Source organism: Pelecanus crispus, chromosome 1 (genome assembly GCF_030463565.1).
Source record: "Pelecanus crispus isolate bPelCri1 chromosome 1, bPelCri1.pri, whole genome shotgun sequence".
Classification (NCBI taxonomy): Eukaryota; Metazoa; Chordata; class Aves; order Pelecaniformes; family Pelecanidae; genus Pelecanus; species Pelecanus crispus.
Window position 1 is genome coordinate 179,321,908 of NC_134643.1, and position 16,177 is coordinate 179,338,084.

The following is a 16,177-nucleotide window of genomic DNA, read 5'->3' on the forward strand; positions in this document are numbered from 1 at the left end:
TGGTTCTAGAGGAAACTTTTTAGTCCATATTAGTAGTATTGTGTTTGTTCATGTGAAATACTTTATTCTATGTTACTGTTTATGTACTCAGTGGCCACTGTGCATTTACTGAAAATAAGTTTTAAAAATGTGTTGAAACATATTAAAATTTGTAGTAATTTGGTATTTTTAATTATTTTTATTGTTATAATACCATCTTGTTTTTACACAGACCAGACATTTTTCTTAAGTGTTTTAAATGCTTAGTTTCTTCTGAGTAGTTTCTTCTGAACAGTTCTTTCTTGTGTGTTCAACTCATCTAGCCAAACAATTATATATGAAAACTAACTCTGTGGCACAGTAGAAACCACTTTTCAAAACAAGCAGAATCTAATCAGAATGTTTCCCCCATTAAGTCAAAATTCATGGGTTTAGGATAGAGGTATTGAAATGGTGTAAACAATGTCAGGAAAAGTTCTGTATGGTTTGAAATGACAGGATTTAGAAACAATGCAACTTCAAAAATGATACAAGTTTCAAGTGCTGTGGCATAACTGAAAATGATAAACTGTTTTCTCCTAGATTTATTATACTGGCAAATATCAGAGCCTTGGAATCAAACAAGGTGGTCCTTCAGCAGGAAAATGGGTTGAACTCCCAATCACAAAATCTCCAAAGATTATTCAGTTCTCTGTTGGACATGATGGCTCACATGCCTTACTTGTTGCTGAGGATGGAAGCATATTCTTCACAGGTTCTGCTAGTAAAGGAGAAGATGGTGAATCAAGTATGTATTATGCTTGCTTGACCAATGGTTGATAAAAGCCTATTAACCACCTTTTAATTTGAAAAGAAGAGTTTTAACATTTTCCAAGAATAAGTAAGCATGGCATTGGCTTTGAATTTTACGCCAGCCATGGGTCCTGACAAGCAGTGACACTGCCTCTTCCCAGCTAGAGATGTTGATCTTGTTTTTACTGCAGTTTGGATTGTATGGTGGGCGTGGTATTTTAGAGTTGTCCTGAGAAAAGGCAGTCATAAGTTTTGGTCAAGAGGCCATGCTGTCTGCCTGGGCCTTTGTGTGAAAACTGAAGAGCCAAGCTTTTGCTTCTTCACTGTTGGTTTAGAAAACTTTGGAAACGGGTGTTTTGCCAGCTAATGCCTCTCCCTAATGGAGATTAGAAATTGATTAGAAATTGTAGAAGCATGGCCTTCTGTGCTTGATCAAGCAGAACTCTTCAGACATTAGAGGAGACCGATTAATTTGATCTTCAGACTAACAAATGCCTCTTCAATACAAAATTAACAAATTTCCTAGTTTTGATCTCTAAAGTTGTGTGTTTAGGTTGAAGTACACTTTATAAGACAATGAAAGATGGCTTTAGGTGCCCTAAAGTTCTGATCTGCTGTGATATTAAATTAAATACTTCACTTTAGGAAACAGGCTGTTCTGTTATGTTGTGTTAGATTAATTAAAAAAAAAAAAGTAAAGAATGTGTTTTGAAAAATATCTAGCTCCTGAGGATTTTAAAACAAAGTTGGTATTTTTGAGTTGTCAGCCTCATGATGTGTATATTTTAATAGGATAATGTATATTACATAGATAACATTTTCGTACAGTATTGAAGCCTAACTCAAATTCAAATTAATCTCTCAATAATGTTCTGTTTTAATATTATAGTTTGAAGTTACCATTAAAATTAATATATTTTTCACAAACCAGGTTTGTGGAAAAATTTGGTCTGCTAGCCATGGAATTTAAACACAGATTTAGTAAGACTGAAGTTTTTGTGCCTCAGTGCAATCAGTTAGAAATATGATAAGTAACATGCATACCAACAGTATACCAACAACAAAATGTTGGTATAAAATTCAAGTCTTTAGGTAGTAGTAGATGGTTAGAATTTTAAAAATTATTTAAAGTAGAATTTAAAAATAGTTTTAAAATCTTGATAAGCAGCAGTGGTAGAGTCCAGCTTTGTCTCAATCAATATTGTAGGAGTTTTACCTTTCAAGAAAGCTGTTAACAAAAACTCAGTGGGCTGCATATGTGAGCTATGGCATAGCTCATGCAGAAACAAAGCATATTTAACTTACTGTTCCTGTGAAAAATTAACTACACTGACAGTATTTCCTAAGAATGTGTGGGTTTTCCCATGTAATATAACTAAAATACAGGCAAGAATATATTTTAAGGTTTGATAATGCGTATGGAGTGGATCCTTGAATGTGTTCAGGGGAGAGGAATTTAATAGTAGTACTCTTTAAGAAATTAAGAAGATTTCAGGACATACATTTAAAAGCACAAATTTCAAGATTTCTTTGCGCAGTTATTGGGAAGTTATCCAAAATACAATTAAACTGATTCTTTTTGTTATATATTTAATTAATGTACAATTTCAGATAAAACAGAATTTTAGCACTTTGAAGTAAATTGGTGTCATTGCTTTTGTTTAAACTGGCAAAATTTAGGTGAGAAGATTTACTGCTTACTAGATCTTCTTACTGAAGAATCTGCTCAAGGACCTGATCAAGGTCTTTCTGAGTTCTTTTAAACTTCAACTCTTTTGACTCATCTGGTAGAAAGTTGGTAATTGTCAGCAAGTGAAAGTAGCTGACAGTTCTGTCTTGGGCAAAAATTCACAGGCAGTAATGGTACCTGTTAGTTGATTTATCCAGTCTTTTACCTATGTTGTTACTGTTTCATTTGAGGCCAGATTGCAAACAATGATTTTGGAGTGGGCTTTTTTAGTACTTTTTTTTTCCTTTTTTCCTCTTATGGGAATCTGTTGTGACTCAAAGGTTTTCTAAATATGGTTTTAACAAATAGAGAATTTAATATTTTTCTTTAAAAAAAAAACCAAACTTGTGTAACATTTCTCTGTGAACTTATTCTGCATATATTGTCATATATATTCTTCTCAGATGGCAATGAGGACTTTTTTTACTATGCGCTGCTTTGTAAAGTTCATAAAGTTAGTTCAGTGTATATATATAAAAGAAAAACTTGAAGAACCATTCATGAAAGGTACCTATCGATTCATGACTTTGCTTGCCAATGAATTTTTTGAGAGAAACCAGTGTAATCCAATAAAAATTAGACCAGGAGATCATACAGATGGATTTTTTTTTTTCAGTAGCAGTCTGAAAACTAACCCCTAATTATAAAACAAATGTTATTGTGCCTTTGAAGGTTTTTTGGTAGAATGACTTGAAATTTATTTATTTAAAGCTAAAAGCAGACGGCAGTCAAAACCATATAAACCTAAAAAAATTATTAAAATGGAAGGAAAGATTGTCATATCTACAGCGTGCAATAATGGAAGCAGTTCTGTAATTTCGAAAGATGGAGAACTCTACATGTTTGGAAAAGATGCCATTTACTCTGATAGTACAAGTAAGTTACTATTTGTCTTTTAAGTGATTTCTCAACTAGAGTAACTGAAATTAATCTGGAAGTTTTTAGCTTGTGGAAATGATGTTTGTGTGTTTCTTACTCTCCTTACAGATTTCTGAATTTCTGCTGATTCAACAAAATATGGCAAGGATAGAAAGAGATGACAGTTTTCTTAAGTTCTGTAAAAGTGTGTAGCAGCACTGGTGACAAATACCTAAACGAATGCTTCCACTAAGGAGAAAAAAAAAAAAAAATCCTTATTTTTTTTAATCTGACACTAGAAGGCCACACAGGGAAGTCACAGAAATGAGGCATGTTTTGTTATGAGCAAAGGCTGCAGAAAACCAGGCCTTATACATTTCTCTGCTCACAAGACAGCCTGTTTTGAATTCGTAGATGATCCAGTACATCTCAATTTAAATAAAATGTTAAAGAAATAAGCTCCAGTGGTGTAATGACTCCTTTAGAACTGTTTTTCAGAACCAGTGATTTGCAGCAGGGTTTGGTTTGGTTTTGCCTTTGCTTTCTTTGCAGGACAAATGGCATAGGCCTAATTCTCCTTTCACTTCTTATTCTAGCACTTGATTTTTATATCTGCTGCTTTTCTCCCTTGCTGTTAATTTTAAAATTTTGTTATACTGCTGAAGTTTCTTTCAGTTCAATTTACCACTCAACTGTTTTATGCCTTATAGGTTTAGTAACAGATTTGAAAGGCCATTTTGTGACTCAAGTAGCCATGGGCAAAGCTCACACCTGTGTGTTAATGAAGAATGGAGAAGTTTGGACATTTGGCGTAAATAATAAAGGACAGTGTGGACGAGACACAGGCTCCATGAGCCAGGGAGGAAAAGGTGAGGGACCCAGATTTTTCCTTCTGTTTTGTGTGCTGGAATATATCACAAGTGAAAACATAGCTAAGCATTTTATTATAAAATATAATTGCAATACTAAAGCTCTAGGTACATGCAACGTGCTTTAAAAAAAACAGGTATGTGTGCTTTCATTTCAACTGTCAGTTGTTTGGTGTTCTGTATGTACTAATAAACTTAGTTATGTTAAAAAAAACCCAAAAACCTCAATTACTTTTCTTTTGTCGGTGAAAAAGCTTTTCTTTAAAACAAATGAATAAAACCAAACCTCATCCCTCCTTGTCTTACTATGTGCCGTTGTCCTAGTAAGAAAAAATCTTCTGCCTTTCCTTGTTTGCGTTGTCTTGAGGCCCCTGTTTGCCTAAACAGAGCATGAATACAAGTCTACATCTTTCTCCACACAACTGAATGTTTCTGTTACTCCTGAATATAGGGTATGAAAAATCATACCTATTCACCTTTGCTGGATTGGATTATTTTATGTGACAAGTAAATGACCTGTTACTTGTCTACTGAATATAAAAGTTTCATTTCCCTTTTAGTTGTGAAACCTGGATATATGCCCCAGCCCATGCTCAGAGAGGTTTCAAAACTGTCATTGTGCTGCCTGAGCATGCAAATGAGGCATGCCTAGTCATTCCTTTTAAAAACTGATCTGTGAGCGTTCTTCAGAGCTTCCTCAGTAGCTACTGTTGGCCTCAGAAAACAACTGTTTCTTGTTTCAATTTCTTGATTAGGTTTTGGAGTTGAGAACATGGCAACAGCAATGGATGAAGACCTAGAAGAGGAACTGGATGAAAAAGATGAGAAGTCCATGATGTGTCCTCCAGGCATGCATAAATGGAAGCTGGAGCAGTGTATGGTGTGCACTGTATGTGGAGATTGCACAGGCTATGGCGCTAGCTGTGTTAGTAGTGGGCGTCCTGACAGAGTACCTGGAGGGTAAGCAAACGTATGGAAATATACTTGCTATAGTGCGTTGAATGGCTAAAGCACGTTGAATGTAAACTGAGTTGATGTCTTCCTAAACTTCAGTCTAAGATAACATATCTAAAAACAGCCTGTGCTTTTAAAAGCAGAAGGTGGTTAAAATTTTTGTAAAGAGCTTGTGGTGGTTGCAGGAGATTTGGTTTCAAATGCATTTTTTTACATTTTTTTTAGCATATTGTTCTTTACTAGAAGCTGTTGAATATGAACACTAATGTTATCTGTCTCTTGCCAGAGTTGCTGCATTTGGGATAACCTTTCTTTGTCCTACAATGGAAGTTTTTTATCTTGCTGTTCCAGTTGCTTTTATTTTTTACTTCAGGGTTGAGCTGCATAAAGGGCCGCTGCTTTACATATGGCCATTACTATTTCTCCAGCATTGCATGTGCTCATTGTTTCCTGTTCATGTTTTTATGTGGCGTGTGTTTAATTAAATGAAGAAAACTTAACGCTGAGAAGTCAGTTTAGATATGTATGGTCAGTGTATGCTCCCTGCCACCATGCAACAGCAGCTAGGATTTAAACTAGCTATAGCTTCTGTTTATCTCAGGAAAAATTACATGTCCACAGATAGGAAAACCTAATAAAGTATGTTTTAATTATCAAGGCATCAGTAATGCATGAAAATAAAAGGTAGTGATAAAGGAACTCTGTTTGCTGCAGAATCTGTGGCTGTGGCTCAGGTGAGTCGGGCTGCGCTGTATGTGGCTGCTGCAAGGCGTGTGCTAGAGAGCTGGATGGCCAGGAAGCGAGGCAAAGAGGAATCCTTGATGCTGTAAAAGAGATGATACCTTTAGATCTTTTGCTGGGTAAGTGATGTGAAATTAGCAAGATGGCTTTTCATTTTCTTTCTTACTGCACCTTTTGGTTTTTTCCTCAGTACATCTTTTTACACTCTTTAATAAACTCAGTACCACTGCTGACTTTTGAAACTTGAATTGGAATAATGGGTTACTTTAGAAATAGATTTGTTCTTTTCAGTTACTATTTCAGTTAGTATTTTGATTCTTCTGTATGATAAAAGTTTGTATCTTAAGTAATGCAGTTCTTTCTTTCCAATTGAACTACTGAACTTTTAGACTTACAGGGCAGTTTTAGTATAATATTGTTAAAATGGATAAAATGTTGCTTATCAGGCACATATATTTATTGGTGATGTAGCGAAGTGGAATCATTCTGGTAAGTGAAATGTTTTAAACTTGCCCTTACTGTAGGCACGTGTGCCATTTTGACCTGTGTGAATATGATACTAATGCTGATACTACAAAGTTGTTCTTGTCCTTTTTTGATAGCCTGAAAATTTTTCTATAATCTTTTTATCAGGGTTTTTTGCAGTCACATAAAAAATGTGGAATATTGTTTCTTAAACCTCTTCTTTTTTTTCTTAGAAATTTTTGTAGAGAAAGGACTGCCAGGAATGTCAAAATTACTTTTTAAAAAAACCAAACAAACAAAAAACCCCCAAAGTAACAAAAAAAAAACCCGACAAAAACACCTCCCACTCCCCACCCACCCCTCCCTAAAAAAACCCACCTTGGGGGAAAAATACCAACTGGTATGATTATTGGAAAATACAGTTTGGGATCTTGCCTTGTGAAATGCATTATCACAGCATTTTTAATATTGTATTGTCTGTACTTACAACTGGGCAGTTACAGGTTTTTGGAGATCAGACTTTCCTTCCTTACATTTTTTTTTTTTTTAATATTTAGGTGTACATACAGCCTTTAATGCTGCATGGATGTATGGATACAGTATCTAGTAGAGAAAAGGACCATAAAATAATCAGATGTGTGACTTAAAATATTTATACATCTCACCAATATATCTGGGTGTGGGAGGGAATAGTAATAATAGAAAATTATATGTTATACTTAGAGTGTGGGATTTTTTTCCCCAAGAAAAGTTAAATAGAAACCAGAAGTGGTTCACTTGATAAGTTAACACTAAGGACCCCAAATAACCTCACTGTGCAGCCCAGGTACTTCCATACAGATATTTCTAAATGTAATTAGCTTGTATAAGGGCTATCACAGAAGTAGGTTTATACTGATTGTAAACGTGGCAATAGTAGCTCTGCTTCACAGCTCTATTCTCATGCATGACCATGGAGGAGTTATGGTTTTTGTGCTGACCACCGTTTTGCTAACTCCTCTCATAGCAGGACAAACAGCAGCTCTTGGTCCTGTGTTGGGCTTGGCATATTTTGAGGTGAGGGTGTTGAACTGGTTGACCACATTTGTCTGGAGAAAAGTGACAGGTTTTGTTTGATATTGGGAACAAGGTGTATTTTTTTTTTTTTAGGTTGTTGCAATTTGCTGAAAAAACATTGAAAAAAGGTAGTGCTTATAGTAGCATTATTGTTGCGTTCATTCAAGTCATGTTTTCTGTTTAAAAAAGTGCTTATCAGTTTGTTTCAAATTCCTATTAAATTAGCTGGGTTGGTAAATAAGTCAGATTTACATACAGATGTATATGTGCATTAAAGTAATTGCATGCTTCTTGGTAAGTACAGAGCTTATAGTGGGTAAAGCATTCTTAAACTAAAAAATATCTAATCTATTTCACACATTTCAAAATTTAAGCAATTTTATGCTTGTTTTAATAATCCTTTCTGAAACTTTTTGGGGAAAAATTGAGATAACCATGACAACACATAATTAAATATAAATGCGTATATGCCTAATAGAAAGAAAGTACTAAATACTATTCAGTGGTGTTGGAATTGTGGCAGATTCATGAAAACCAGGAAGTTCACAGATAAGGCCTAAAACTCTTCTCCAAATTTACTCAACTCCTTTCTTCATTTCTAAATATTGTGTCAGAGCCATGTAAAGAGCAAGTAGTAAGTAGACTTCAGTTTTCATTTACTTAGCTTATTCTAGAGTTTATTACCATCTTAACAATTTTTAAAGATAGTTTTATATATTTCATTTTCTTAATCTATGTAGCTGTCCCTGTTCCTGGAGTTAATATTGAAGAACACCTTCAGTTACGGCAAGAAGAAAAACGGCAACGTGTAAACAGGAGACATAGATTAGAAGAAGGAAGAGGTAAGTGCCTTTCTTATTGACGAGAGGCTTGAATAGTTTAAGCAAACAACTTAGTATGTGTTTTAAGAATGGAAATAATTAGTTTTGGTCCAGAGAGCCAATACAGTAACCGAACAAAAATCGGAACCTAAATAGCTAGCTTATGTTATTTAGCATGCTTTTGGAAAATTGTGAAAAATCTGCATGTCTAACAAAGTCTACTCGTAAGAATCAGAATTTTAATGGTGAAGAGTAGCATTTTACATCACTTTCATATAGTTAATTTTCAGTTTTTGCTGTTTCCTAGTTGAATAATAGGGTTTTTTTAAATGTAGATGCTGAAACATTTTTTTATATGAAGATTTTATATGCCTTTTTGTATGAAGAGTTGAAATGACTGCAAGCCTGTTCAGTGCTAGTTACCTATACTATGAATTATTTAATTATTATTATAAAATATTGAATTTCTGTTGTAGAATAGTGAGCAGGATTTCTTGTTTTATAAAATGAACTTTTCTATATTTGAATAGCATGAAAAAATTGGCACGCTGACTGAATTAAAAAACTAAACACTGCATCATTTCAAAATTCTTTTGCCTTGTGTATTATCTACCTCGGGAATTATTATTGATTTTCCACATAAACAATATGTCCTTCAACAGGTTTTCAGTACTCGTCTTAGAATACCTCAGTGTCTTAATCTGGTAAATAATTAGTTGAGAGATTTAGACTGATACAAATCATAGTATTTTAGTGAAGCATGGTGATGTGGTTGGTAAGATTGTGTGTTGAGAAGAGGAACAACTTGATTGGAATTTTATGCTCTTCAAGTTCCTGCTATGTTACTAAATACCATTTTGATTCTTCTTTTAGGAATTAGATACTGTTTTTACTCAGATACAAAATGCACATTGTGATCAAACTTAGACTCCATGCCAGTGAACCTTGTGGGACAAATTGTGGCTTTATTATACTTGCATATAAGAAATTACTGGTCTTACCACAGATACAGAGCAACAAGGAGGAGAAAGCTTATAGTTTCCTATGCATGTGGAAAAAGGATGGAATATTTATTTTTCTTTGAATCTTTGTGGTTCATTTTAGCTGTGAGGTAAAGAGGGGAAGCTTTTTTTCTTCCTTTGTCTAGGTCATGTTGGAGCTGCCATTGCATACTGCTGACAAGTATTAGGTACAGCTAACAATCATTTTTTCTTAAATCCTTGTTGAATGTCCAGTTATCATTGAAAGCTGTTGCTGTTCAGCCCAGAAAGGTAATGATGACAGAGCTGGGAGGTAGATTTCAGTTGCGGGGGGTGGGGAGTTGAAGAGCAGCAGAGAAACATTTCAGTTTGCTTCTGTTTCTGTGGTTAGAAGTAGAAGCAGAGCAGCTTATCCCTTTTGTATGCCCTCTGTCTTTTTTTAAAAAAAAAAAAAAAAAAAAGTTTTGTATCTAACAGTCTCAGGTGATCAATATCAGGAATGTGTTGTTATTGTTGGTTTGATAGGTGTATAGGGACTGTAGCTAAAAAGACATTGCTGGCCAGCTTGTTGCACACATCCATATTATATTCTGTATCAAAAGAACATTGAAATTCTATACCTCTGTGGTTACTGGAGGTAGTGGGTACGTCTAGCTGGGAGGGTTGGAGATTAGTCTCCTGTTTCAGTTCAGAATGACCTCTTCTCCCAAGTAGTTAGCGATAGGACGAGAGGGTCACAGCAGATTAGGCTATACTTGCTATGATAGAATAGTAACAAGTAAATAATTTTTATGTTTAGAACCAGTTATTTGTGTTGCTTCACTCAAAGAAATTTTATTTTAGTGACAAATTAGATCCTTAAAACTAACAGTGGAAAAAAGTATTTCAGTTTGGGTTAATAAATCTATTATTTAAAAAAACCTTAATATTTTCTTAATAGTTTGTTAATATTGGTTATATTTCTTTGCTCTTTTCAGTGCAACAAGTACGTACAGTGTGTTCAGGTGACCATTTTTACTACTTTTCTGTGACAGTGGTGGAGCTACTTCACTCAGCTGCTTCTTTCTGCTTCTAGCTTAATGGCTATCACAAGAGCAGTGAAGAGGGCTCAAAATCAAGTCAACATTTTTGAATCTGGTATATGACGTCTTGAGAAATAAAGCCAGCTGTATTCATCACAGCTTCTATGCTAAATCATAATTTCCCAACATAATTATTGAGGGATGTTTCTCAAGTTCTGGTGAGAAGAGATGGAGCTGATACGAAGAAATGTTTGTTCTTTTTCAAGCTGGTTTAGAGCTTGATGGGAGTGGTGGGAGGTGAGCATAGAAGTAGTTGTACTCTATCCTTTTCTGTGGTAATGAGGAAGTTTTGTATGTTAGAATGTTCAGAACATGGTTAGATTATTTTTCCTTTCCTATCAAACACCAATTTCTGGAGGCATTAAATGATGCCTTTAACAGATTACAGAAATCCCTGAGTCACATTGTACAATTAATGTAATGAACCTAAAATTACCATTTACTGAGTGAGCTAATCTTGAAAGCTGTTCCTGCAACTTTTTCAGATTGATATTTGAAGTAATAGAATTTAGAAGTAGTCCAAGAATTCAGTTTGTCACTTAAAGATAAATCTGGGTTTTTTTCAGAAGGCTGTGAGAATGTGAAAATAGCTTTTCAAACAAACTATATTTAAGTAATAAGCTAAAAAAATACAGAAATAACTCTTACTATGGTGATAATAAATGGTCTTGTGGTTCACTGGTATTTCACTACTCTTTCTCAACCTACAATGTAAAAAACTTCAGATGATCATTCCTGAGGTACAGATGTGGTGTGTAATTAACCAAGGTTTAGCTTTTGATGCCCTCACAGAAAGGGAAAATTATTTTTCATCAATCTTGCTCTACTTGGAACAACGAAAAAACCCATAGGAATTTGATTAATTTTAGTCAAAACTGTTGTGTATTGAGACAATATTATCTGAGGCTGGCTGTATTTGGGCAATTTTTGATTTTTCTGAAGTGTAACTGATTCAGTAATTAGTTTTACTGTGGTGGGCTGAGTATCATATAAATCTGTTTAACATCTGCCCAAACCACTATTGGCTTTGAGTCAGTTTGTCAGCACACTGTTCTGTTCATTGCTGAACATATACCTAAACATGCAGCAGAACTATCTATTCAAATGCAATATTTTTCATTAAATATTAGTGAAGCTTCTTTCTGTAGTTTTAGTTAAATATTTATTTTGATGCTTTCAGGACCTGGAGGTTATATTTGTTTCAAAGTTTCTGTAAACAAACCAAAAACAAACAAGAAAAACCCTTTTTACTTGAAACAGTTTAAAATCCATAGATGACTTTCTGTTTAAGAATGCTTTCAACAGAAAGCTGTAGATTTTTGTCCTCAGTGACCAGCAGGTTTAATTCTGTGAAATTACGTTGTTGTACTTGAGTTTATGATTGAAATATATCACCTGAAAGAGGTGATTATTGTTAATAAAATTATTTTTAAAGTAGAAATATTTATATTTCCATTATAGCTTTAGAACTCAGATTTGCAGTAGACTCGGTGAGAACACTTCTGGCTTATATTTAGTGTTTTAATTTACCTTATATGTTTATATACAGAAATGCATTTTTTACATTTATTTAACAATATATACAAAGTCATGTATTCAGAAGAGAAAAAGTGTCAAAATTACAATTATCATAACTTACTTCCATCTCATTCTCTACCAAATTGCCCTGCATGCTTGTATCTGCTAGCCTGCATCTCTTTTTCCCCTAATAAAAGCCCTAATAATTTTTCTTCCACATCTGATTTGTATGATTTAAGTGTCAGTAGAAAAGAGATTTAAGAATACAGGAAGAGGCATGTATCCTGTTTTTATTTTCAGTGTTTTGAACAAAAGAAGCAAACTGCAATTAACCTTAGTTGCCTGCACGGCACAGTGACATTCTCCATAAATATTTCTGCCATAATAATAAATTGCTACTCAGATCTGAAAAATACAATTTTAAAGAACATGCACCTTAACTATTATCCCTGCCTCATGGGAATATTAAGTTTTGTTTCCCCTAAGGCTATAGAGGTGGAACGTGATCTCAATATAATATTTTCCACTTTTAGTGGAAGTGAAACTAAGCATTTGTCACCAATTTCATTTTCTGAAATACTTTTCTTTAAAATGTACTGCCCTTTGACCTATTAGATAACTATTCTTCTATATTAGGCGTTTGCCTCCCTATTATATTATTTAAAAAAGAATCCAAACACCACCTGTCTGTTTTTTGTCTTACAAGTATTCCAGAAGCCAAAAATAGGGTTTTATAACATAAAGTGCCATCCAGCCTAGGACTTTCCTGTGCAACCTTAATTTATGCTGCTTTTGTATGTTCCTCATGATAAAATCTTCAGTTGTGTGGTCATGTACTATTTTTTCACGTAGCCTGCTACATTCAGTGCACTGGTGTAGAAGTTGCCATTTGGGATCATTGATTTCAGTCTTCTGTAACCGCAGCTTGCCAAATAGCATTTATTTAGAGAAAAGTACTAGAAGAAATTAAAATATGAATTTATGAATTTGAATTTATGAATATGAAATTAAAATATAAATTCAAATCAGATAGTAAACTCTTTGATAGTTCTGCATAAGTGCTTAGATGGCCAAGAATGCAAAAGCACGTAAGTGCATGTAGGATGATATTAATTGTGTATGTTTTCCTGTAGTCCATTGCATTATTTAATAAATGCATTCTATTTTGCTAGAGAATGAAATTATTTCTGTGGATAAATGGTTTTTTTCCTTTATGCTCTTAATTCCCTGCCAGACAAAGTCCATCTTGAAAGGCCTGGATCCTGCAGGACTGAGAAAGAAAAGCTAATATTGACATTTCCTAGGCTAGGGATATTTAACCTTGCAGCTTAGCTATGGAAAAACATTCTATAAAAAACAAAGGCAGAGAGCGAATGTTGTTCTGCTTCATATAGCAACTGATTTAAAATAGCACTGCAGTCTACCAGTGACTCTCCTTTGCTTATCTCTGCAACTTGAGGTGCCAAAATAACTGAGAACAGTAATAGGTTCTTATTCCCCATGTAGATCTATGTTAGAGGCTTCTAGAAGAGTTTTTCAATTAATACTCTGCAGGCATTTTTAAACAAAATAAAGGAAGTGTCTAATGCATGGCTGAATTGTTCCATCAGAATAATTCATAGTACGTAAACTCTGCTCCCTTTGTACAGGCAACCTCAGATGTCAGCAGAGAGCAGATATGGTCTGTATGAACTGTTCTAGTGTTTTGTTTCCTGTGGTGTTATTTTGGAGGGAGAGGAGGTACTTTACATTGTGCTAGCACATGACTGAACATGCAGGCATCATAATGTAATCAAAATGTAGATATTTCCTATCATATTATGATTGTGTTACAGATTTAGCATGCATAAAAAGCCACAGAGGATGACAGACTTGCACATCCTGTTACATGGATCGAATACAAATTATTATGAAATGGAGATATATTGCACTTTATTTTGGGTTCAGGTTCTTTACAGAATGGGTGGGAATGTAGAGTATATAGGAACATCCAGAAGCAAAGATAAATCCTGCTTTGGTCAGAAGGTTAGATACTGTTACACAGGTGTCATCTTTACTAGGGAAGTGTAATTCAGATGAGCGGCTTGGCAACTAAAGGCAGCCATGTGCTAGCACCATGCTGGAGCTGACAGCCTTTTGTGCTTCCTAAACATTCTCAATCTCCCAAATCTCCTGTAGTTCTTTTACTCACCCTAATGTAGTTCACTTTCTTCTGTCCTCCTGAAATTCTCTCTTTTTTTTTTTCATCTTTGCTCTTAGCACTAAAATGCCAAAGGCTGCCTTCAGGGCTGTGTCTCGTCCCCTAGGCTGTTTGTTGTGCAGGCATTTTCTGGAACTTCAGTATTTTTTGTCTAAGTTAGCTAGAGATCACATCTTCTGTTTGATCATCCACAAATATCTTAGATCCACACGCTTCAAGCCGCACTCTTTGCAGTCCTTGCATCTCTTTTTGCAACTTTCCTAATCTGCATTTCACTTTTCTCATATTGCCGTGTCCATTCTCTATTTCTTGGGCTTTTCATTTCATTAGGAACTGCTCTGTAAGCAAGTCCCATATCTCCTGTTCTTCATCCAGCTTTCCCCTGTACCTTTTGTCCTTCAACTATTTTTAGCTTTCATAATCTGCTTGTCATTCATCTCCCTCTCCTTTCTTGCCTTTTCCTGGGGTCTGCATCAATATACTCCTCAGAATCTTCCCTCTGACTTCGAAAGAGGGAAAGCATGGTATAATTTTTTGTGTAAGTCTAAACACTGGGAAGTAGGATATTAAACACAGCAAGTGGCCTGGCCGAAAGTAGTCTTTACCAAAAACATATCTATTAAATGGAACCTCCAATTCAGAGGACACTGTGAAAAGTGAAAAGGGCAACAAGGCTGGTGAAGGGTCTGGAGCACAGGCCTTATGAGGAGCGGCTGAGGGAACTGGGGTTGTTTAGTCTGGAGAAGAGGAGGCTGAGGGGAGACCTTATCGCTCTCTACAACTCCCTGAAAGGAGGTTGTAGTGAGGTGGGTGTTGGTCTCTTCTCCCAAGTAGTTAGTGATAGGATGAGAGGAAATGGGCTTAAGCTGTGCCAGGGGAGGTTTAGATTGGAAATTAGGAAAAAATTCTTCACGGGAAGGGTGGTCAAGCATTGGAACAGGCTGCCCAGAGAGGTGGTGGAGTCCCTATCCCTGGAAGCGTTCAAAAAATGGGTAGATGTGGCACTTTGGGACATGGTTCAGTCTGGTCTACCCTTGATTGGTTTAGTGTGGACTTGATAATGTTAGGTTAATGGTTGGACTGGATGATCTTAAAGGTCTTTTCCAACCTGAACGATTCTATGATTCTAAGTGGGAGCAATAGTAACACAACTAAAGGAAGAATCTGCAAGATGAAGGTAAAGCAAATAAAGATCCTTCATCATCAGGAGTAGCCCTTAATTAACAAGGGGACCTATTCTGGGATAAAGAGAGTCCAGATAAATACAGTAGAATTGAAACAAAAAATCTATGCTGTGTGTAGAAACATACATGATTAATGAGGGCTTTGGCCATTGTATTAACTAACACATATATGAACCTCAAAGCTAGGGGGAAAGGCAGTAGTGGATTTTTAAAACATTTTTAATTTTCTTTTTTTAAGTTAATGCTAAAATTTGGGAACTTCTTCGTGTGAAGACAAGTTTCTTCATCTATCTAGTTCTAAAGCTAGATAGATTTGGCCTAACTTCCACTTAAATTTCATTCTGTACTGTTCACTATTAGCAAAGGAAATGATGGACTAAAGCTGACAGCAGGAAACTGAGACAATGGGCATTTATGAAAAGTTACCCTACATTAACTTATAAATAAAATTCAGCTGAGGAAATAGAGTATCAATGGTTTTGGGGAAGGAAAAAGAATACTTGTTTTCAAAGTTTCACGTAAGCTGTTTATAACATGACACAAAGCCTGATTTGGGGTGCAGGGTTTTTTTTTTTTGTTTGGGTTTTTTTGTGGGTTTGGGGGGGGGGTGGGGTTTGTTTTGGGGTGGGGTTGTTTTTGGTTGGTTGGTTTTTTTGAAAGTCCATGTAAGGACGGGGTCTAGCAGAATTAGCTGCACCTAATTCATGGTTTCCATTGAATGTGAGACTTCTGGAAGAAGGAGATGCCTCTAGAGAAGTTCTTGGTGGCATGCTTAACCTTTAAAATACAGGAAAAATACAGTTTTAAGGAACAAATTGCTGGGCCATGATTACATATAATCTGCCACAATTAAAACAGCACTGCTTGGGTCTAGATTTTAAAAAGAAAAAGTAGTCTGGAGAAAATTTTAAATACATACATCATTACTTTCTTCAAATACAATCTTCTC

At 35.2% G+C, this 16,177-nt stretch overlaps 1 protein-coding gene across 9 annotated transcripts in view; it reads left to right on the forward strand.

Annotated features, from left to right (window-relative positions):
- The window catches only part of MYCBP2 (MYC binding protein 2), a 211,490-nt gene that overhangs the window by 59,674 nt on the left and 135,639 nt on the right, over positions 1-16,177 (forward strand). For 8 of the 9 annotated variants that reach the window (XM_075720658.1, XM_075720664.1, XM_075720685.1 and 5 more), the window contains 6 exons: positions 562-766; positions 3,212-3,376; positions 4,069-4,227; positions 4,983-5,187; positions 5,896-6,041; positions 8,184-8,285. In XM_075720658.1, the coding sequence (XP_075576773.1) occupies positions 562-766; positions 3,212-3,376; positions 4,069-4,227; positions 4,983-5,187; positions 5,896-6,041; positions 8,184-8,285 (982 nt within the window). The remainder of the gene's footprint in view (positions 1-561; positions 767-3,211; positions 3,377-4,068; positions 4,228-4,982; positions 5,188-5,895; positions 6,042-8,183; positions 8,286-16,177) is intronic. The other variant, XM_075720691.1, reaches the window with a different exon arrangement.